Raw genomic sequence first — 22,409 nt, 5'->3', positions numbered from 1 at the left:
ATTAAACATTTTAAAATGTTAGCAGCACAAACAAACATTTTTGCAGCACAAACCAGCACAAACGTTTGACATCCATTTTGTTTGATTCCATTAATATGGGGGGGCTGGTTGACCTCTAGAAATTTTTGTTAATATCTTTAAAATAATAACGGCACAAACAAAAATTTCTGCAGCACAAACCAGCACAAACGTAGCACAAACGTTTGATACCACTTTTGTTGGATTTGGGTAATGTGGGGGGGCTGGTTGACCTTTACATTTTCATTAATATCTTTAAAACCGTAGCAGCACAAACGCTAATTTTACCTGCACAAATCTGCACAAACGTAGCACTAACCGCTCCGCCTATTTGCCTTTACGTTTCAAGTGGGTGGGGGGTCAGCTTCACTCTGCTGTGATGCCGCCCCCCACCACGATGCCGCCAGGGGTCTGTAGTATTTTGCACTTCCAGTAGACTGACATTTTGTCATCATCGAGCCGCAGCATCTCCTTCTTCCTCTGCCTTTAGCTCCACTTTCATCCATCATATATATTTAGTCTGCAACAAACAAGGAGGCGTAAAGCAGGATGACGTTTGACCCACTGTACAAACTAACTTCATGCTCTGTGTTAGATTCAGTAATTCTGTAACTTTTTTAAATAACTTAAATGACAAAATCCATCCCTCCAGTAAGGAATCAATACTTCTGTTTTACACTGCAATGGCAGAGATTAAACATGTGGTTTTAGTTGAGGTGAACGTTTTAGGGAGTATCTGGAACCATATATACAAAAGAACGAAAATGCATGAAAATCAGTTTTGTTGCTGATCTTTGAAACGTCCAAGACTCTAATCAGCACCAGCGTCCCACTCCCGTACTATTTATATGGAAAAAAGCAGCTTTCTGTTAGTTTTTTTTCAATAATTATTTAGTAACTCAAATGTTTAAACTGAGATTTAAAGGGTTTAAATCCTAAAAATAGTTTAATCATTTCAAAAAGGGCTCAAATCTTAATGAACTCTCAGTACCGTATTACCCCAAAAGAGCAGACTTAAAGCACACTTTCCTTTTTGCTGACACAGTTAGGGCTGGATCAGGTGACCCCGAATCCTCCCTTAGTGTCGCTGCAATAGGCTGCTGCTTCCCATGATGTGTGCGTTTCTTCACTATCAGTGAATCAGAAATCAGATCTTTGCAGTATTATTACGGCCACTTCTACACCAAAGCTTGTGTGGATATCTTCACAGTATTTAATTTAAAAATGCATGACTAACTACACAGAAAACAAGTGAATTTAAAATAAAAAAGGTCCAACATTTGTTCAATGTGACAGAAATGTACCCTTCGCCCGATCTGGGCCTCAATTACAATCCTGTCTTGGAAGTGTACAGGCAACTTCTTAGACTCCTGGACTGGTTTGTGCTTCAGTATAAACTGTCCACTAGGGGACCTCATATAGACAGATGCATACCTTTTCAAATCCTGTCCAATTAACTGAATTTACGACGGTCAACAAAGTTGTAGAAACATGTGACAGATACTGAGTGGAAACAGGATGCTCCTTAGCTCAGGTTTGACTGTGAAAACTATGGAAACATATGCACATGTAATTCGTTTTTGTTTTTTTTAATACATTTTGAAGAATTTTCAAGCCAACATTTTCCCCTTTGTCACTGCGGGGTATGTGTGTAGGGTTTTAGGGTGGAAAAGCACCGTAACATGACAGGATATGGAACTAGCTGTGAATGCCTTCTGGATGCACTGTACATACATGTGATCACATACATTTAATACACAGTGAACTCCAAATGAAACAATTGCAGTAAGAACTAAGAACATTATAGTGTAATATGACATAATGTATCAACTTTGCTGCTGTTTGTTCAGGTCTGAGACAAATATGTACTGATGGTAAATGAACAGTTTCTACTTGAGCACTCAAAGTCAGTACAGCATGCCTCAGTCATCTATTCACATCCGCTCATGCAAGACCTTCTAAGCCTAAGTGCTTTCTATCTAACAATGACACATTCATATTCTGATGAGTGCATCAGAGAGCAACTCTGGGTTTTGTATCTTACCTGAGGATACTTCAGCGTGCAGACTGGAGATCAGCCAGGGATCAAACCAGCCAACCGTAGACCATCTGCTCTGCCTCCTGAGCTGCAGCTATCCCAGTTAGTGCTAAACATATCTATAGACTATAGAGCTGAGTGATGTGCTATGAAGCAAGATTAAGGGTTAGTGAGCTATGTTGGACTTAAACACAGAGGTTTGCATGATGACAGTGGCTGTCTTTGTAAACTCCGTGGTTTAGAGTTTCAGATTAAAATGAGTTAGTACCACGTTTCACTGATTCTTAAAAGGATTCTTTGCTGGGAGAATAAATTTTATATGAGAAATTTGTTAAGTTGTATGTCTCAGTTGGTGATGCAGAAAATATATAAATGTTTTTATACTTTAAAGGTTGATTCTGTTCATCTGGATGTTTTCAGTGAGAGAACATAATCAACCTTCTGAGATTTACGTGTCTCCTTTACACTGCCTGAACTGCTCCTATAGCCTTTATTACGCTATCGATCCAGTTTGAAGTTTCAGCTTTAGAGCGCACTCAGGGGTAAAATAAATATATTATCTCAATTAAAAAGGTTTACTTTGTGCTAAATCACTGTATTAAAGATGTTTGCAGCATTAACTTTGGTCCTATTTGCAACAATATTACATTGTAGTTATATTTTTGAAGTTTTTTAAAGATTCTTCTCTGATAACATCTCCTAATTAGTATGTTGCAGTCACAGGGATGAAAAGACATATGACACATGAGATGCACATTTTTATGTGAGGAAACATAAGTTGACAACCACCGTCATGATACCCATCGTGTCTGATGGGGCTTTGCGTTCCCTCAAGCTAACACAAGGAAAGTTGTGTCAGCTGTGTTGGACTCCATAGTATGCCCCTGTGGGCGCTGCTGGCTACACATTCTCAGTGGAAGTGTTGGGCATGTGGTCAGACGAGGCCGATTCTTCAAACACATCATCCTCCATGCCTTCTTCTATAGGATTCATTTTTGAGGATGCTTTGGTGCCGGGTGAAATCTCTAGAAAAACACAAAATGAAAAAAATATGGAACATTGTGGCTAAACAATCTGAAGTGTGAGCATATGCAGCACTCTGCATGTAATCATTAGTTATTATTAATCTCTCTTCCACAGGGTGTCCTTGTCCTGTATCATCCACTGCAGCTGGGCGCCCCTCCTTGGCCGTTACAATATAAAGTGCCCTGAGGCAACTGTGTTGTGTTTTGGTGTTATAGGACAAAAGTGAATGAAATGAATTCTCTGCTGACTCCACCATGCAGTTTACCTTTCAGATGACATTTTCTGTGTGTTCCTTCACTGCTATCTTATTCCCTTGCGTTGCTTCCAGCCAGCAGCATAATATTTGCTACTTAATGTCATCCTACAATCCTACCATGCATCCTTTCCCCCTTCTCATCTTTATGCATTCATGCTGCACAGATCAATTACATTAAGCGTGTGTACAGCATTTAGCTAGCACTACAGAAGAACTGTTTTAACATCACATACAGCGAGTAAACATTTCACCAATTTTTGAAGAAATATATTTCTAAAGGTGTTATTGACATAAAATTCACCAGATGTCGGTAACAACCATCCCAAGTGGGACCTCAGATACTGTCCCTCCCTCCATCCAACCGCACACTTCTTCAGGTTGGCTGTGAGCCCCGCCTGCGAGCCCCGCCTGCCTCAGGAACCTCTCTGATGCACAGGTGTGCTACAAGGAACGTCAGAATTTCACTCTTACCCGGGCTTGGACCTTCCTCACGGTGTTCTTTAAGGTCCAACAGCCCCTGCAGCTTCCTGCTGAACAGCAACTCATGGATGCTTAGGGCACCTCCCGAAGTGCCAACAACACAGGGTCCAGCCAGCGATCCCAACTGCATTCGTCCTCATGAAGGAACTTATGAAAGCGATACCCTGTGCCATGATGCCATGATGGGGTCCATGCCAGTGTGCTCGAACAGGACCCCCACTAATGGCCCAAACTAGCACACTATCTGCCCTACCAGTAGAATCAGCAGTGTTAGACGACTTTGCATCACCACTGAGCGCAGCACAAACATCACATGTCCCTACACGTTGTGAGCGCACCTCTTCACACTGCCCCATTAACTTGTCAAACCACAGCCTCGAGTCTATGTATACGTTATTTCCACTGGCACCGTGGGATCTATGTGACTATCCCCATGCACACACTTAATTTCCATCCACTCTGCGTCCAACAACGTCTCGAGTCAAACCAGTGTATCGTGGACCAGGATCTGCATGGCGCCCAAGGTGGCCATAGCCTCCGCTTGAATCCACTGCACCAGCCCTCTGCAGCTGAGCCAGGATTTCAGAGTTCATGACTATTTGCACCTCACTGTGTTCATGTGTCGTTTCTCACTGTTAAACATATTTTAATTTTCACGTGTGGATTGAATGGATTGTTACCAACATCTGGTGAGGATTTCATCTCAGCAGCACCTTTAGAAATATAAATGTGTGCGTGTGAACAGAAGCCTGCGAGGAGGCAACATGCAGAAGTCCAAAGATAAACCTCAACATCACTGAACATTTATGGAGGAAGTGAGGGAGCCCCACTCGTTTGAGCTGCTGGGAACACTGGCAGAGCTGTGGATCGCTGCTGTAGCACGTGCTGCAGTGACAGAGTAAATATCCCATTAAGACTCACGGAGTGATGATCCAGCAGATCCACCTCGTAGGATCTGGTTGAGAACATCGTCGGTGTCACTGCTGCTCGCCATGCTGTTTCTCACCTGCGTCATAGACAGCTGGGAGCACAGGCTGGGCTGTCGGTCCATTTTCTTCACAGCCTAGAACATATCCATGACCAACATCCTCGTCAGCACAGTGAGCACTCTTACAGCTGTCACATTAAACAAGATGCTCCAATAAATCGACACCAGCGGGACTCACCTTGTCGCTGAGTGTGGCATCATTCAGAGAGTACAGTTTGTTGGTGATATCTTTGCCGATGAGGAACCTGAAAACCTCATTAAGGAAAGTGTCTGACTCCAGGAAATAGGTAAGTCTCTCTCGCGACCAACACAGGAACTTGCAGTTCTCTTCTGCCATGATGGTCACCTGTCAATCAGACACATTAACAAGTGTTAAGGTGTCCACAGGTAGGGATACATATTTTTATATGCTTCGTTTCACGGTTTTCTTGGGCCTGATTGTTCTCGTCGTCTATCTACAGATTGACTGAGATACTGTGCCGTCTCTGCGCGTCTATGGCTGAACAGAAGTCTGTAAGGAGATGAGTAAGGGAACGTTCAGAGACCTCAGAGGATTTAAAGTTAACATTACTTCAGACTGCTTACATGAAGTGTAGTTAAGGAAAAAAGAAGACGGGAAAGTCAAATGATACCTTTCCACAAGTTTTTGAATTAAGCGCTTTATTTTATGACAACTTTCTCAAAAGCTTTTTGTTATTTCTGAATGCAAAAGAACATTTATTTTACTATGTTTAGTATTATTATTATTATTAGTATTATTATTATTATTATTATTATTATTATTATTATTATTATTAGTATTATTAGTACTTCAAAAATATGCTACATTGAATTACCATGCATGTGAAACTTTATGATGTTCCAGAGGTCTGTTTAAAGAAATTTGACCTCCTTAAATCTTTATTGAATATTCATGTTCTGCAAAGTCAGACATGTTTTTACAGCCAGAGAAGGAAATCGGCCCTGCAAACGATGTCCATCCTTTATGTCAGAGCTTCCATGCAAGTGAATTTACCTGAAACTTCTCTCCTCGGTGCATCTCAGTGGACCTGAACTCTGGAGAGTCAATGAATGCGTTGGTATAGATGTTGTGCAGAAAGTGGCCTCGGTATGAAACTTTCATCCTATCACACACAAAAAAAAAAGAAATTCAAAATTCTGACCAACTAAATCAGAAAAGCACGGTGTTAAAATAATAACCTTAATCGTGTGTATTAGTCAGACCTATGTGACTTTCATTAGGGAAACAAACAGCACATACTTTCCTTTGAGCAGAATGCTGAGGCGTTCGTCTACAGACGTCTTGTCCTCAGCAGCGTAGGCCTGGCCTTTCTTCAGCGTCTGAATGGTGCAGAACTGTCCCGTGAGTCGCTGGAACAAAGCCTCCTGCACATGCAGAGGCTCAAACATCCTCTTGTAGACTGACCGCAGCTCCCTGTCAATCTTAATCTGACAGCAACAGTTTGAGACGGTTAGTCTGACCTGAGCATTCATCCACAGTCAGTGTAGCCCAGCGCACTGAAGCACAGGCCTAGTTGGGATAATGACACGAGCCATTTATAAATTATGGTATAGAAAATAATAAGTATACATGAATTATATGAATTCACAAGTTAATGAATCAACAACATGATGCATATTGTTCTTAAATGGGGCATTCTGCATATTTACTATGTTTGTTTAGCTACTTTGTGTGGATACATTTTAAAACTGTTGTACTACAAATAAAGAGAATAAAGAGTAAATAGTCACAAAAGTGTTTCCAAAACCTCACACACAGAGAGTTTGACCATTTAAGAAAAGGGAAGCAGCGCATGAATAACCAGGATGATTCTGTTGCCTCCACAGTTTGTACACTCGAGTCGTGTCTCGTTTGCACCGAAGACAAAAACACCTCTGGCAAGTTTCCAGAACAGCTGTAATTTGTCCTCCAGATATATTTCAGAAACACTTCAGACACTGACACTATGAAAAAAGCTTTATTCGTACTTTCCTGGTTAATTAAAGGATGAAAGAAATAAAAATAGTCCTTTATGTCAAGTCACTTATTAAGACAATCAAAGTAACTCGAGAGAAAATGTTTTTTATAAAAGTTATAAAAATGTTTTTTGAACTTTAATGAATGAAAGGCTTTAATTCTCTGATGAAAAAACAACTACGGCCGCACTTTGTTGCTCCTCCTGTCTGCTGCTCCAAAGTGTAGGTGTGTGCTGCTGCAGACATAATCGCATTGTGTTACCACGAAACAGAACTGAACCCATATTTATTAGCTAGAAGCTCCACTGCTCCTCTGATGAGCACACGTGGGCGGCCTGCAATGATCTTGTATAATGTGAGTGATGTTGATGCTGAACTCACCGGCCTGCGTTTATACAACAGGTAGAAAAGGTGCACGAAGTTGATCACCAGGAAGACCACGTTCCACACCATTAGATCCATGTTGCACCTGAACAGCGTGGCCCACGCGATGAATAAACCACATCCTGCAAGAACAACCCGACTTACACACTGCACTTGATTACACACCACGCTGAGACAAGAAACACTTCATCTTATCTTGGAGAAATTATCTGGTATGGTTGTAATATCAGAAATTACTTTAATGTACACTACTGTGCAAAAGTCTTGAGCCACCCCACCATTCATTTATGATTTCCTCCCAGTTTATTTCTTCTGTTCACTTATCTTTTGCACATTTCGAACTTCAGAATCTGAATTTGCCAGCAAAACAATAATAAAGCTTTGGGCAGTGAGACAAACAAGCGAGGTAGTCTAATTGTTCCATAAATGTAGTACGTTTAAAATAAATCGCTCTATGGGAAACTTACGGGACAACGCTGAGCCACACACTGCTCTGTTTCTAAGCTCATATATGGGAGTATTGTCCAAAACTTTACTTTTGTATCGCTCACAAATTCATAATCATTGCATTCACATATTTTGATTTTAGACATCATGACAATTATTTAGAAATGTGCTCGTCTGGATACATGAATAAATGTCTTACTCGGTGTTATATAATGATTACCCATCCAGTCTTATGATAAAACCACCAAAACTGCTGCCTTACACATTTCAGCACTCTCCTTTACTCGCTCTCTGAGAGACTGAAACTTGACTTGCTCTAAAATAGCAGCATAAATAACGGAGCTGTCAACATTACAACCACAGCCTCAATAAGTCCTGCTGCTTCCTGTCTCCATTCTCTTGCCAAGCAAAGATAAACATGTTGGAAGTGCTTTTTCCATCCTGCTTTTATCTCCCACTGTCACAGCCTTTTAGGGTCTCCCCTGTTTGTGCAGAACAGTTTCCAATAAATCTTTAAAATGCCAGCGTTACAGTCAACTGTCAACAAGCCTGTCCTGGTAGAGGTTTACTAACGCACGGGCAGCTTTTACTCAGAATACGCATCTGCTTACGATGTGATAACTTTATGTTCCTTAAATCTTCCCCACTACATTGCTTCTGGATCCCATCACGGGAACGAGCTGTGAACTGACCTGTTGTCAGGAGGAGGCGCAGCATGATCATGTGCAGAGCCAAGGTAGTCGGGATGGCCAGGCCCAACAGCAGGGACAGGTTTCCCACATGGAATAGCAGGTGGTGGGTCTGCTCCCACTCCTGGCACGAGGTGGCATTTGAATCTGCAGACGTGGCGGCCGGGATGGAAGAAGGGAAGGAGGACAGCGTGGTGAGCAGGAGGGTGGGCCCATCTGGGGTGGAGGACATCCTTTGGCTAGGCACCTTGGACACTGGAGTAAGGCGAGCACAAGTGAATGTGGGAGGATGGTTGTTCAAAGCATACAAACTACACAGCTGTGAAAGGTAACTAAGTATACTTATTCAAGTACTTTGCTTCTAATATTTTAAGGTACTTGTATGTTAATATACTTCTCAAACAATGTAAGGAACACTTTTAATCAGAGTACAGCATCGAGTCTGCTAAACTGATCTGGGGAGTGAAGTGGGTTGTTAGTGAACTTCAGCTGCTTTGGTGTTACTGGAATTAACAGCAGGCAACAATGAGACGCGCTCCAAAATAGGAAGGGCTTTAAATATATTCCAACTGTAGTTTCACTGGTTTAGCATTTGGCTGGGGTCAGTGTCACGTATGGCAGCAGCATAGCGAGTCCCCTTCCTCCAGGATGGCACGTTAATACTTACCATGATGTTTGCTGCGTTTCACAGGCAGACGAATGCTAGAACATTTTCCTCCATGTAGACAAAACACTTCTCATTTTGCTCCCATTCATCCACTAAACATTGTTCAATGTAACATTAAACCAAACGAGAATGTCAGTTACACCGGTGAACATTTGCCCTACAAAAATAATTTGAGGACAACATCTCGAACTGAACCAAACCAGTGTTCTTACAGGTTAGTTTCCCATTGAAACTGTGGGAATGACCAGGAGGAAAAACCAGACATGATAATAATAACAGCTTTTATTCTTTTATTACTTCTATGAACTGAAGGGTCTTTTAGATGTCAGGAACTGACAAAATCTCCAGATCGAAATTTCATCTGAGAGTAAAGTAGATGGTTTCAAATACGTGCATAATTAACTGTCATCTGTTTTCACTCCAGGACAACAAAGGTGGACCAGACTCGGCTTTAAAGTGAAACTAGCTCTCTGCTTGTTATTCATATATGCTGTCCTATACTCATTTCTAATTTTATCCTTTCTGGTCCCTCCCAACAAAAATCTTATCTTCCCACTGCCACTTCCAGGTCAGCTTCCTGTGGTTTTAATTGGTCCCACAGTGTCCACACCATACGTCAGAGCTGGTTTCACTGGTTTCGGAGCCTTCCTGCTATCCTTCTGTCACAAATCTCCCCTGACACGTTTATTTTAGAATTCGGTTTGTTTGAAACCCAGCTGCCCTTCATTAAGTCATACAGTCACTCTACTGATGCTAAGTTTAGGTTCGCGACAGAAACTGTCCCTCTCGTTTTTAGTGAACGCAACAGTGAGCTCCTACACTGGGTCTAGCTGAGCTCCGTCATGTTTGTCATTGAAGAAGACTCGCACACATACACAGCTGCATATTTGCAGTCATGAATGAATTCATGTTTCTGTCTTTTCAACGCCGGTGGGAAAGTACAGCTTACAGTCTACGCAGCAGTAGTCAGATTACACAACGCGTTACAGCTCATGGTAAAGAAGCTCTTTTATCAACATCTGACTGTAAATGTGGACGCCAGTGAATACTTCTGTACAGCAGCTGTAGCACGCGCAGAGCTCACATGTAGAAATAGACATGGTCCAGCTGCGCAGCTGCGCTGGAATTTCTTAGGTTCAACTTAAAAGCCCGTAAAAGTGAGGACTTCTTCACTTACCGATCAGAGGAGCAGCCGGAGGAGCTCTGGACAGCAGTGAGAGGGGAAAGCGGCCGGATAGCTGGAGCCTCTGATGCTGTGTGCGTCTCACATTCCACACAGCTGACAGGAAAACGCTAAAAGGGGAACAAGGCGACAGCAGTGCCCAAGAGCTCCGACAGGGGGCGACAGATCAAAGGTTAACTTTCAGCAGAAGTTCTTAAGAAAATTTGCTTCTTCTCTCCAAAATCGTCAGAATTGCTCGGATCATCCTTCTCTTCTCCTCAATGGATCCAATCACACAAAACGACCCTCTGTTATTCATACTTTATTAATACTCTTATATGTGAACTTTTTCAACACAAGCAGTGAGACTGCACCAGCATCTGAATGACTCTGCTGGGTGTGTGGATCTTTGTCGAAGCGTTTGGTTGACAAACCCGCAGTAACTTCACTTTCAGAGGCATTAAGGCTGAAAATATATTTATACATTAGACTTCCTAACATACTGACAAAATGAACTCCAGACTCATGTGCTTAGAAAACTGATTAAGTTTGTGTTTGGCATCTACACAGTAAAATCATTTATTGTCACAGAACAACATCAGTCAGTGTACCACTGACAACACATATTGATCTAATCCGTCAATATCATATGAATTTAAGACGTCTGCTGTCCTGTGACAGAAGAACAATGAGTCTCCAACTGCTGCACCTGTAAGACAAAACAATAAAAAACAAGCAGCGCCTACAAGGAAAGAATGGATACACAAACCAGCAATCTTGTGTTTTCTGTGTTTTGTCTGAGTATGTGCGTTTGTCACAAAATGCACTTAACAATGAGAGTGAAAAGTCTCAAAGATCAGGACCCCAGCACCCAACAACCCCCCAAAACCCAGAAAGAATTTATTCCTTTTAGTTGCTGTCCAGGCCTTCAGTTACTGCTGAGCTGGCCAATGCATCCTTCTTAAAAATGTCCACGATTGTTGATTTGCCACTCTTAAAGTTGTTCCTCTCTGACGGGCTTCTGTTGGCTTTGCAGCCTGATGATGTCATCCTTCATCTGTGTCTCTTTGCATTAACTCTCCAAACTTCAACACTTAGAATCAAATCCAGAGTTTTAGATCTGCTACATTTTTACTGTCCATAATTTAATTTACTGTCCATTCTCTTTGGCGCCGCTATAACTGTATAAAAGTGTGTATAAGTCATATAATGCAATCATTTTGCTAAACCCCTTAAAATAAAGATAAATTCTGCACTTCTAACAGATCTTGATCGTTTGATTTAAAATCCGAAGCAAGTTTCAAAAGTTTCATTGCCCCATAAATTATGGCCCTGTGAGTAACAACACTACAGACTGTTTTCGTGCTCAGGTATACGGTCTACCTGTCTGCAAACATGTCTGCAGCCTGACTGACACTGACTTCCACGCACTGCGATTTAGCGCATGAAGAATGTGCATGTGTGTATGTTTACGGAGCCCCCCTGCTCTGCACCGGCACTTGCAGATGGTCATCAGCCCTTTCTATTTCAGTCCCCGGCATGTGAGGGTAACATGGTAAGCGGAGATCGTAGCGGTGTCCGTATCTGTCAAAAGTCTTGTCACTGAGTGAATACAGCTTTTCTGCTATGTCATTGCGTACAACCAGGGCAAAGATCTTGGCTATGTAGCGATGCTTAGCAAAGAGCAGGTAGAGCTTTTTCCTCCTCCACGCTACGTACCGGCAGGGGTTATCAGCACGCAGCGTCACCTGAGAATAAACCACAAAACAAGTTAAACTTTGTTTAACCTCAATACAACATTTTTGTTGTTTTTCTGCATGATAAAGAAAAAGCTGTTGTGACAAAGAAAGAAATCTGTCATCACAAGTCTTTGGAATTAAATTGTAACAAATAAATGTGCAAAATTACAGAAAAGTCCAAAACGTATGCTTGTGCTTGTTAGTGGTGAGCAGCAGATCAAACAAGAACCATAAAAGGCTTTAAGCGCGCATTCAGGCCTGTGAGACTCGTTTAGACACTGAGCCTCACTCACCCCCGTTCTGTTAGCCGTCAGGGCTGGGGGGCTGAGAGGAGGTGCTGGCCGTCAGATTGGGGTCTGGGGTGCGGGGCCTCCCTGCTACTGCAGATAAGGAGGCGGTCTGCTTTCCTCCACCCCAGAGAGAAGGGTTACATCTGCTGGGTCTGGGTACGGTTTGCCCCTATAGAGTGTGTTTGGGGAGTGTGATTGTGTGTACAGTGCCTATTTGTGTCTGTCTCCACGTCGGGTGTATGATTCCCTGGAAGCACAGGCAGATGCAAGTGGTTTTCTGAGGTTCTTCTGAGGTTTCCTTTACCAGTTTAACCGTGTGTAGTTAATGTCCTCTTAACATAACTTATAATTTAAAAAAACATTCTTTCTGCACTTACAGGTGTTTTCTCCTTCTTTCTACCCAAAGAGGAAACTAGCACAACTTGTAAGCAAGCTTGAATTTCAAAATAAAAGCACAAAAACTTTGACTAAAGTAAATTGTCAAATAGTAAATTTGACTAAATAAAATAACAAACAAAGTAATGTGCAGCTTAAACAATTTACAATGATGACACGGATCTTGACAAGATAAAGAAATAATCCAAATTATATACAATGTCATCATGCCAACAGCTACAGGGTGAGTGCCGAGCATTCGTTTGTGTATATGGGGGTGGGAATGCACGTTTGTGTCTGCGTGCGCCTGCTCGTCTGTATCTATATGTCAGGTCGGGTCTTAGACTCCACCTCTCTGGGAACATCTCAGGCTCTCTGAGGTATGGAGGCTTATCTCCCCTCACCACACTCCCTGCCAGTGGCCGATGCCTTCAGACGTTGGTGTGTTGGTGGTTCTTGGTGTCTGGGGCTGGGCGCTCAAGTATGTACCGGCTCACTCCTGGTGGCCAATTGGTGGGGCCTGGCGCCTGTGGCCTGGCTGGGCCCCTTCCGGGGGGGTGGGTGCCCTCAGGCCTCTGGGCCTGAGGCCCGGTCCTCTCTGGCACAGCTAGCTGCCGGCAGAGCCAGCGGGCACGTTACTGCAACCCCCTCTGGTCTCTGCTCCGTGGCTGCTGGATGACCTCTCGTTTGGGGCTCTCAGTTGGCTAACTTTCCTCCATGATCTCTTAATCTCAGCCTCTAGTGTCCTTCTCCATGCAGGACACTGCTCCATGTGTTTTGTGGACTTGTAAAAGGGGCGACCATGGCTCAGGGGGTTGGGAATCGCATCTGTAACCGGAAGGTCGCCGGTTCGATCCCTGGGCTCTCTGTCCTGGTCGTTGTATCCTTGGGCAAGACACTTTACCCTACTTGCCTACTGGTGTTGGCCAGAGGGGCCGATGGCGCGATATGGCAGCCTCGCTTCTGTCAGTCTGCCCCAGGGCAGCTGTGGCTACAACTGTAGCTGCCACCACCAGTGTGTGAATGTGAGAGTGAATGAATAGTGGCATTGTAAAGCGCTTTGGGTGCCTTGAAAAGCGCTATATAAATCCAATCCATTATTATTATTGTAAAAGGTATTCGACCGTGTCCATCTGAGGGTCCTGTGGGGGGTGCTCCGGGAGTATGGGGTGATTAGCCCATTGTGACGGACTATTCAATCCCTATAAAACCATTGCAAGAGCTTGGTTCGCATTGCCGGCAACAAGTCAGACTCGTTCCTGCTGGGTGATGGGCTCCGCCATGGCTGCCCTTTGTCACTGATTCTGTTCGTAAATTTTACGGACAGGATTTCTAGGCCAAGTGGTGGAAGGCTTTCACCTGGGTGGTCTCAGGATCTCATCTCTGCTTTTCGCGGATGTTGTGGTTCTGTTGGCTTCATCGGGTGAAGGCCTCCAGCTGGCACTGGAACGGTTCGCAGCCAAATGTGAAGCGGTGGAAATGAGACTCAGCACTTCTAAATCTGAGGCCATGGTCCTCAGCCGGAAAAGGGTGGAGTGCCCACTCCCAGTCAGGGACGAGTTCCTGACCCGAGTGGAAGAATTTAAGTATCTCAGGGTCGTGTTCACGAGTGACGGGAGAAGGGAGCGGGAGATCAACAGACGGTGCTGCGGCTGCAGTGATGCGGACGCTGCACCAGTCCGTCGTGGTGAAGAGAGAGCTGAGCGTAAAAGCGAAGCTCTCATTTTACCGGTCGATCTACGTCCCTACCCCCACCTATGGTCACGAGCTGTGGGTAGTGACCGGCAGAAATGAGCTTCCTCTGAAGAGTGGCTGGCCTCTCCCTTAGAGAGCTAGTGTGAGCTAGTGTGAGGAGTTCAGCCATCCGGGAGGGATGGCGGCCCGGAGGAGGCCCCGGGGCAGACCCAGGACACGCTGGAGAGATTATATCTCTCAGCTGGGCCAGGCCAGCTGGAGGAGGTGGCTGGGGACAGGGAGGTCTGGGCTTCTCTGCTTAGGCTGCTGCCCCCGCAACCCTGCACCGGATAGGCGGAAGAAGATGGATGGATTTGATTCAATCACCGATTTGATTCGATTAAATTTTTTCTCAGGCAGTCAGAAACATAATTCTTTTATCATTTATCAGTACATGTGCACATTTTTATATCTACGTATAAAAACAAAGCTGACACTTGTAGGACTTCATCAGAGGAGCCTTTGTGTGAAAGTAACTGAGAATAAAACACAGAAAAACATGAAGGAGATTTTCCCGGCCTGGCTTTTTATAGCAGATAACCTTAAAATATTCTGCCGTAGATCAAACAACTGAAGAAAATAAGCTTTATTAGAGACACAGCCAAGCGTTATGCAATTTGGCATAATTTTAAAAAGTTAAAATTTCTTCTGTATTGAACAGCAGAAATGAGGCTTTCTTGTCAGAGGTCGCTTAAAACCCCCCCAAAAAACAGCAGCTGACAGCGCTGTACGTAGACTGGTGCGTAATAAGCAAGCAAATAATCCAGAAAACAGAGATTTGAGATGGGAAACTGTCCTTGAAGTACACTGGGAGAGAGAGTGATTTTTATCGATGTGGAAACAAAACAGCCAAAGTCAGACTGAATTAATGATGATATCTATTTGTTTGTTAAGCATAGTTTGGATTTTCCTTTGCTGCTGGTTCAGTGAATTTTGGTCAGAGTGATGAAACCTGCAGCACCAGAATCTGTGAGGTGTCGGCTTTCAGCCCCGACGGTGTGTCTGTGGACGCGGGGTGACGACACACACTTTGTGTTTACATCTTTTTGCAGAATCCGTTCACCTGCTCTCATTTGCTGTTTTAGCTGTTTGGTGGTTGTTAAAATAGTTTTGTGAGCTTTAACATGAGATTCTGGCATTTCTGGCAAAATACATTTATATTTAAAAATCGATTCAGGATATAAGGAATCGATATCACTTTATTAAAACTAAAATCAATTTTAATCAGAAAATCAATGTTTTAAACCCACACCCAGCCATAACCAAGTGGCCAAGTATACAGGAACATCTGTGCCGAGTATAACCTGGAAGTCCCGAGGTCAAAATGGGAGACGCCCACTAAGGTGGTGGAGAATGACCGAGCTAAGATCCTGTGGGACTTCCAGATACAGACGGACAAAATGGTGGTGGCTAACCAGCCGGACATAGTGGTGGTAGACAAACAGAAGAAGACGGCCGTAGTGATCGATGCAGCTATACGCCAGTTGGAGCCATCTTCCTTATGTATTCGTGGATGTGTGATTTGTGCATCACACACTCACACACAGACACACACACAGTATTTAATGTGTAGCTTGGATTACAACAAAATGAACCTGGAATACGCCCTCCTCCGATGGCTGCAGAGAGTCCCATTCTGGTGAATCCAGAAACTGGAAAGGGTAGATGTAATGCAGAAACTCTCCATTAACTGTCACACGGATTCTGTTGGACAATGGAGCAAGAGTTGATTTTAATAGGTCAAGTTCACAACAGTAGACACTAAAGATAAAGTTATTAACTAAAACAACCTAAAACATTCTGTAATGGTAGTGTTGTACTACTACATAAGTGTGCAACATGTTTTTTTCATGTGTGTAATTTTATCACACAGGGTGATCAGGCAACCACATGCCCCCAGGACATTTTAATATCAGAAATAAACTTTTTTTTTTTGGAATACTTGCAATGAAATTTCAATGAAAACGGTACAACTATGGACCAATCGTTTGCCGCCTCCTCTACACGGATGACATTGAGCTGTATGCCAGGAGTGAACAAGAACATGGGCATGTCATTCAGACCAGAGAAGTGTAGTAAGATGGTAACAAAGAGGGAAGGTAGTAAGAACTGAGTTAAATGCACAGCCAGTGGACCACATTGCAGGACAGCTACAAATGCCTCAGAATCCCACAGGCAAATGGGACCATGGACTACGAAAGCTGCAACCACCAAATACCTGCAGAGTAAGGCAAGTCCCGAGGAGTCAGCTGGGCATGGATGTTGATCCAGGCAATCAACACCTATGCCCTGCCGGGCGTCAGATACCCTGCTGGGATAATAGCCTGGCCAAAACTGATGGTATGTTTAGTGAATACCTAAGGCAACAGAAAGAAGAGGAACCATGATGGAAGGACAGGCCCCTGCACGGCAAAGCTGCACTGAAAGCACAGAGGCACTAATTATGGCAGCTCAGAAACAAGCTCTGAGTACGCCATAACCAAGTAGTTGGTATAGTATATAAAAATATCTGTGCTAAGTATAGCACGGAAATTCCAAGGTCAAAATGGGATACGGCTCCTACGGAGGTTGAGAATGACCAAGCGAAGATCCTGTGGGACTTCCAGATACAGACAGATGAACAGGAAGTGATGTAGCTATATCAAGTGATAGTGACGTCAAGAAGAAAAAAGATGAGAAGCGGGAGAAATAGCAAGGATGAGAGAGGAGCTAGAGAAGAGGTAGAAGGTGAAAGGGTTACAGTGTTCGTTGTGGCAATCGGAGCACAGTGACACACAAACTGGGCACCAACACATGTGTGTTCAATTACTGTAACTATTAGCATTTATATTGTTCTTTCCTTTATTTTGACACTTAAGATTAAAATTCCTTACACATTTTTCACCTTACACCCATTCCTATTTCCCCCTGGTCCAATGATTGTCCTGCTGTCTGTGCTGTTTTGCTCTTATCGTGGAGATGTCTTGTTCACTTGTTATCCTGTTTTTCATAAATAAAAGACAGAAAATGTAAAATTCTGAATTGACCTTTTCCCTCTCCGATTTCTAAACTTAGCACAAAAAGTAAGGAAATTTGTGTTTGGTATTTCTTTGTTGTAACAATGCTTCTTGGTAATCTTATACTCTTTATTTCCCCTTAAATTGTGCCATATTTGTAATGCAAATGCATCTTTGGGTTGAGCAGCAGAAGATGGGAAGTTCAAAACAGACATTTCAACACTGTGTCGAGCTTCGCGAGTGCAGATGTTTCAAAACACTGCTCTGAAACGTGGTTAAAAACACCCAGATCACGTGACCACGACTAAATGAGGCTTTGGTGCCCCAGTTTTAACAGGTGGTGTACCTGCTGCAGAGTGGCACACTGAGCTGTAAAATCATTAAAATATCCCAATAAATCACGTCTGCTTTCAGCGAGAAAATAAAACAGGCAACAGACAATTTTTAGCTCCGGCTCTGTCTGTTCTCTAAGTTTTCTACTTTCAACAGAAAATGTCATTTGCAGCATTAAGTGACGTCATCCTCACTATAATATATAGATGAGAAGTCACTTGCACGCAGGCAGCTTAAAATAATAGTGGCCTGGAGCATACAGCCCCCTTCTTGATTTCCTATTTTTTGTTTGTTTGTCACACTTAAATGTTTTAGATGATCAAACTATTTTAAATATTAGACCAGGCTTAAAACACAAAATGCAGTTTCTAAATGAAGGTGTTTATTATTGAAGGGAAAACAGATCCAAATCTCCAAGGCTCATAAGTACCCATAAATCTAAAAACTGGTTGGGCCACCCTCAGCAGCAACAACTGCTCTCAAGTGTTGGCGATAACTGGCAATGAGTCTTTTACTGGAGGCTTTTCAAGCATAAACTGCCTTTTAAATGTCACAGCATCTCAATCAGATTCAGTTTCAATTTTATTTACACAGCGCCAAATCACAACAGTCACCTCAAGATGCTTTATATTGTAAGGTAGACCCTACAATAATACATACAGAGAAAAACCCGACAATCACATGACCCCCTATGAGGAAGCACTTTGGCGACAGTGGGAAGGAAAAACTCCCTTTTAACAGGAAGAAACCTCCAGCAGAACCAGGCTCAGGGAGGGGCGGGGCCATCTGCTGTGATTGGTTGGGGTGAGAGAAGGAAGACAGGATAAAGACATGCTGTGGAAGAGAGACAGAGGTTAATAACAGGTCAGGACTTTGAATAGTCCACTCCAAAGTCTTCATCTTGTTTTTCTTAAGCCAGAGGTGGACTTGCTGTTGTGTTTTGGATCATTTTCCTGCTGCAGAACCCAAGTGTGCTTCAGCTTGAGATCACAAACCGGACCGGACACTCTCCTTCGTGATATTTTGGTAGAAAAATTCATGGTTCCAAGTCTTCCAGGTCCTGAGGCAGCAAAACAGCCCCAGATCATCCCACTGCCACCACCATATTTTACTGTTGGTTAATTTCATAATGGTGTTTTTTTTAGTTTAAGATCTGGTAACTACAAAGCCCACATTATATAATTTGCATCACTTCCAACCATTCAGTAATTGAGGACTGTTCCTTTTCTGAAAGGCTGTGTTAGTTTTATGGCAGATGTAACGGTACTCAAACATTCCAAATAGTTGAATCGGTCCACAGAATACTTTCACAGATGTCTTGGGGTCAATCAAGATGTTTGTTTTGGCAAATGTGAGACAAGCCTTTGTGTTCATTTGGGTCAGCAATGGTTTTTGTTTGGTGAACTCTCCCATGGATCCTGTTTTTGCCCAGTCTCTAAATCATGAACTCTGACCTTAACTGAGAAATGTGAAGCCTGTGGTTCTTTAATGCCGTTCTGGGTTCTTCTGTCACCTCCTGGATGAGACTTCGACATGCTCTTGGAGTAATTTTGGGAAGGCTAATCACTGTTCCATGTTTTCTCCATTTGTGTATAATGGCTCTCACTGTGTTTCACTGGAGTCCCAAGCCTTGGAAATGCCTTTGTAACACTTAACATACTGATGGATATCAGTGATTTTTCTCTCAAGTTTTTCTTTAGATGGCATGATGTGTTCCTTCTTGAGATCTTTTAGCCTTCCTTAACTTTGTCTAACAGGTTCTGTTCAAGTGATTTCTTGATTCAACAGATCTTCCAGTAATCAGGCCTGAGTGTGTTTAGTGAAATTGAACGCAGCTCTCCAAAGAAAATGTGGTTAATCACAGTTAATCAATGATTTACCAAGAGGGGCAATTACTTTTTCACACAGGACCAGGTAGGTTTGGATAACTTTTCTCCTCTAATCAATGAAATCATCATTTAAAAAGTGCATTTTATATTTATTTGGGTTATCTTTGTCTCATATCAATTGATGATCTGAACCATGTAAGTGTGACAAATATGCAAAACACCAGGAAATCAGGAAGTGGGCAAACACTTCACTCCACACTAAGTCAATTTGTTTAAAAACAAAGTGAAGCCACAGAGACATGCTGTGACCAAACTAACATATACATCAGGGCTGCCCAATCCCGGTCCTCGAGAGCTACCGTCCTGCAGCTTTTAGATGCAGCCCTACTCCAACACAGCTGAATCAAATGGTTTGATTACCTCTTCAGCATGCCATCGTGTTTGGCAAAGGCCTGATAACAAGCCATTCATTTGATTCAGCTGTGTTGGAGTAGGGATGCATCTAAAAGCTGCAGGACGGTAGCTCTCGAGGACCGGGATTGGGCAGCCCTGCTATACATGAACCACCCCGTCTCCATTCAGTGCAGTGAGCCTGTTACCTTCGATGACCTTTTAGCCTCTCTAAAAGAGAGCTGCTCTCTCAGTGATGCAGAACTTCATAAATAGCTCCAGCAGCAAGTGCTCCTTGCCTTTTAGCGTCTGGACTCAGAGACGTGTGAGTAGTGCTGTTTCACACACTGAGGTTAATTATGGAGTTCCACAGGGTTCTGTGCTAGGACCAATTCTACTTCTTTCCATCATAGTAACATCCAAAATTTGTGGTGGTGTTCTGCCTCACTTTCTCAGAACAAATATCTGAAAATGTAAGTTCACAGGCAGCATCCACTGCCTCAGAGCACTCTACTACATATATTACATATATTCTAATACGTGTAAAACTGATTTCATGATAAATTCTGCAATGTGCGTTTGTGCACTAGGCTACGTTTTGTACAAACTATTACTCCAGTACATTTTTAGCTACAAAAGTAATAAAGCACAAAAACTGATGAAAATGCATTGACTTTACATGAAAATACTAGTAGACTAATCATTAAGGTAATCAGTCACCTAATGCGAGTGCTTTCACAGTAACCGCAGAAAAACATTTAACTGTTCAATAAGCTGCTGTCCATAGATGAGTGAAAAGCAAATCATTACAGTGTAATCTATTCAGCCTTTACTCCCCAAGGACATGTGGTTATGAAAAGCATGTTTAAATCTAGGCTCTTGAAAGCTATACTAATTTACCATGTGCTCATTTTACTTGCGCATAATTTAGACACATGGAGCTGTTGTGGTTAAAGCCTGGTCAAACAAACAAACAAACAAACAAACAAACAAACAAAGCTACGCGGTCAAAGCTGCAAAGACTCCTCAGGTAAAGAGTGAACTAGAAATGCAGATTACAATAATGAACCTTTTAGCTCATGAGCCAATCCTGATCAGTCCCAGTAACCCTGACCCAGATAAACATTTGGAGTCTGTCAGTAAGACTTTCACATGACAAAGAGTATCTAGAAAACACACCCTTTGTTCTAATATCAATAGGGGCATGACTGTGCTAAACTCTATGTTGGGGTGTACCATGTTTGACACTGAGCTGTTCAAGCGTGTGTGCGCAATCACCTTCCGGAGAGCAGCACTGACAGCTTGTCAATAGCGGTTTTTCCTTCTACGGCGAAGCAGCGGTCCTTCTCTAAAGTTTGGACTTCCCCGTCACAGCAGGCCACTATCTTCCCAAAATGGGACAATGACACTCCGACTCTTTTAAACAGGCAGCTATACAGCTCCTGGAAGTCCTTGTCAAACGAAAAGCTCCTCAGCCTGTATGACATGTGCAGGACTTGTACCAGACACACCGCGAAGATCGCCAAACTCCACAGAAAAGAGTCCGTGGTGCAGGAGTCCGACCACGACCAGAGAGTGGAGCAGAAGAAGCCCAGAGTGAGAAAGGTGAACAGGTAGAAGAGTCCGTAAAAGCCACTGCCCCCCATGAAGCCAAGGAACAGAAAGATGTTGGCGAGATGGAACACCGATCCTTCCGCACCCTCTTTCCACTCTTTGCACACCGGGTAGGCAGACACCTCCGGCGCCACCGTAAAATTCATGCTTTCGAAGTCGGGCGGCTCCATACTGTATAAAGCGACTCGACCCGCAGCACATCCACCACAGCCAGCCTCGCTCCGTGCCACCAGAGCGGGTAGAAAAACGCTGACACCTCGGCCCATCACTCATAGGTGGAACGCAGAAACAACCAATCAAATCGCTACGTTATATCCAATGAAAAAAAGACGGAGTTTTTACGGAACCATCAGAGCGCGGGTTCGAGTCCAGGTGCGGACAAAGCTCGTGTTACATGATGAAAGTTTTTACTTACTGTAGATAACAGTTGCTTTGTGATTGATTGATTATCCTGTTTATTTGTAAATTATTATTATACAGTGTTACAGCCCATAATGCAGAATAAACTCTACCATTACACTTTTGAGATGATACACACCACAAGTAATTATAGGTTATGTGTTTGCTGCTTTTATGTTAAAACAGGTTTCCAGTTCTGTCCTGTTTTAGTTATTTTTCAAAAGATAGTTTTAGTTTATTTCAGTTTTTGTGAGTCTGGAATGTCAACAATTACATACACGTCCCAGTTTTAATGCAAAGTCACACACAAAAAGCTGTAATACAGATATATTCTGATGATATAGAAAATTAAGCTTATGCATTAGTTAAATTAGGACAGTATTTAGAAACCCATTTGAAGGCTTCCTCGCTCTTCGGCTGCTAGTTTGTGTCTTTCAGACACTGTCATGCAACCCACCTCCTAACTCCTTTCACTGCTGGGATTCTTTCTTCTATGATGGGTCATTATAGTTAATTGCCAGATGGCTTACTTTATTTTTGTCTTTAATAAATCATGTTTGGTATTTCCACACAATCTC

The 22,409-nt window shown here is 43.0% G+C and overlaps 2 protein-coding genes across 2 annotated transcripts; both read right to left on the bottom strand.

Moving 5' to 3' along the window:
* Positions 1-1,217: 1,217 nt before the first annotated feature.
* Positions 1,218-10,263, bottom strand: popdc1 (popeye domain cAMP effector 1). Its single transcript, XM_085472813.1, has 8 exons — positions 10,148-10,263; positions 8,307-8,558; positions 7,165-7,289; positions 6,068-6,255; positions 5,822-5,930; positions 4,985-5,152; positions 4,740-4,881; positions 1,218-3,081 (listed from the first exon to the last, which is right to left on the bottom strand). Exons 2-8 carry the CDS (start codon positions 8,533-8,535, stop codon positions 2,957-2,959), a joined length of 1,086 nt encoding a protein of 361 aa, XP_085328939.1. The 5' UTR covers positions 8,536-8,558; positions 10,148-10,263; the 3' UTR covers positions 1,218-2,956.
* A 397-nt stretch (positions 10,264-10,660) lies between these two features.
* On the bottom strand, positions 10,661-21,666 carry popdc3 (popeye domain cAMP effector 3). The gene is made up of 3 exons (XM_085472811.1): positions 21,097-21,666; positions 15,866-15,974; positions 10,661-11,880 (listed from the first exon to the last, which is right to left on the bottom strand). Exons 1-3 carry the CDS (start codon positions 21,600-21,602, stop codon positions 11,602-11,604), a joined length of 894 nt encoding a protein of 297 aa, XP_085328937.1. The 5' UTR covers positions 21,603-21,666; the 3' UTR covers positions 10,661-11,601.
* Between the last annotated feature and the right edge of the window lie 743 nt (positions 21,667-22,409).

The sequence above is a fragment of the Copadichromis virginalis genome, linkage group LG11 (genome assembly GCF_057382275.1).
Source record: "Copadichromis virginalis isolate Kocher_CV1m ecotype Utaka linkage group LG11, C_Virginalis_male_GT1.1, whole genome shotgun sequence".
Lineage (NCBI taxonomy): Eukaryota > Metazoa > Chordata > Actinopteri > Cichliformes > Cichlidae > Copadichromis > Copadichromis virginalis.
The sequence above is the reverse complement of the archived record's forward strand: the minus strand, read 5'-3'. Positions and strand labels throughout refer to the sequence as shown.

Coding starts and splice junctions, on each gene's coding strand:
- popdc1 (XM_085472813.1), bottom strand. CDS start 8,535: ATGTCCTCCACCCCAGATGGGCCCACCCTCCTGCTCACCACGCTGTCC. Junction 7,290..8,306: donor GCGCCTCCTCCTGACAACAG/GTCAGTTCACAG, acceptor TTGTTCTTGCAG/GATGTGGTTTATTCATCGCG. Junction 5,931..6,067: donor AGCATTCTGCTCAAAGGAAA/GTATGTGCTGTT, acceptor TGTGTGTGATAG/GATGAAAGTTTCATACCGAG.
- popdc3 (XM_085472811.1), bottom strand. CDS start 21,602: ATGGAGCCGCCCGACTTCGAAAGCATGAATTTTACGGTGGCGCCGGAG. Junction 15,975..21,096: donor TCAGTGCTGCTCTCCGGAAG/GTGATTGCGCAC, acceptor ATTGTCCAACAG/AATCCGTGTGACAGTTAATG. Junction 11,881..15,865: donor CGGAGGAGGGCGTATTCCAG/GTTCATTTTGTT, acceptor GTTTATTCTCAG/GTGACGCTGCGTGCTGATAA.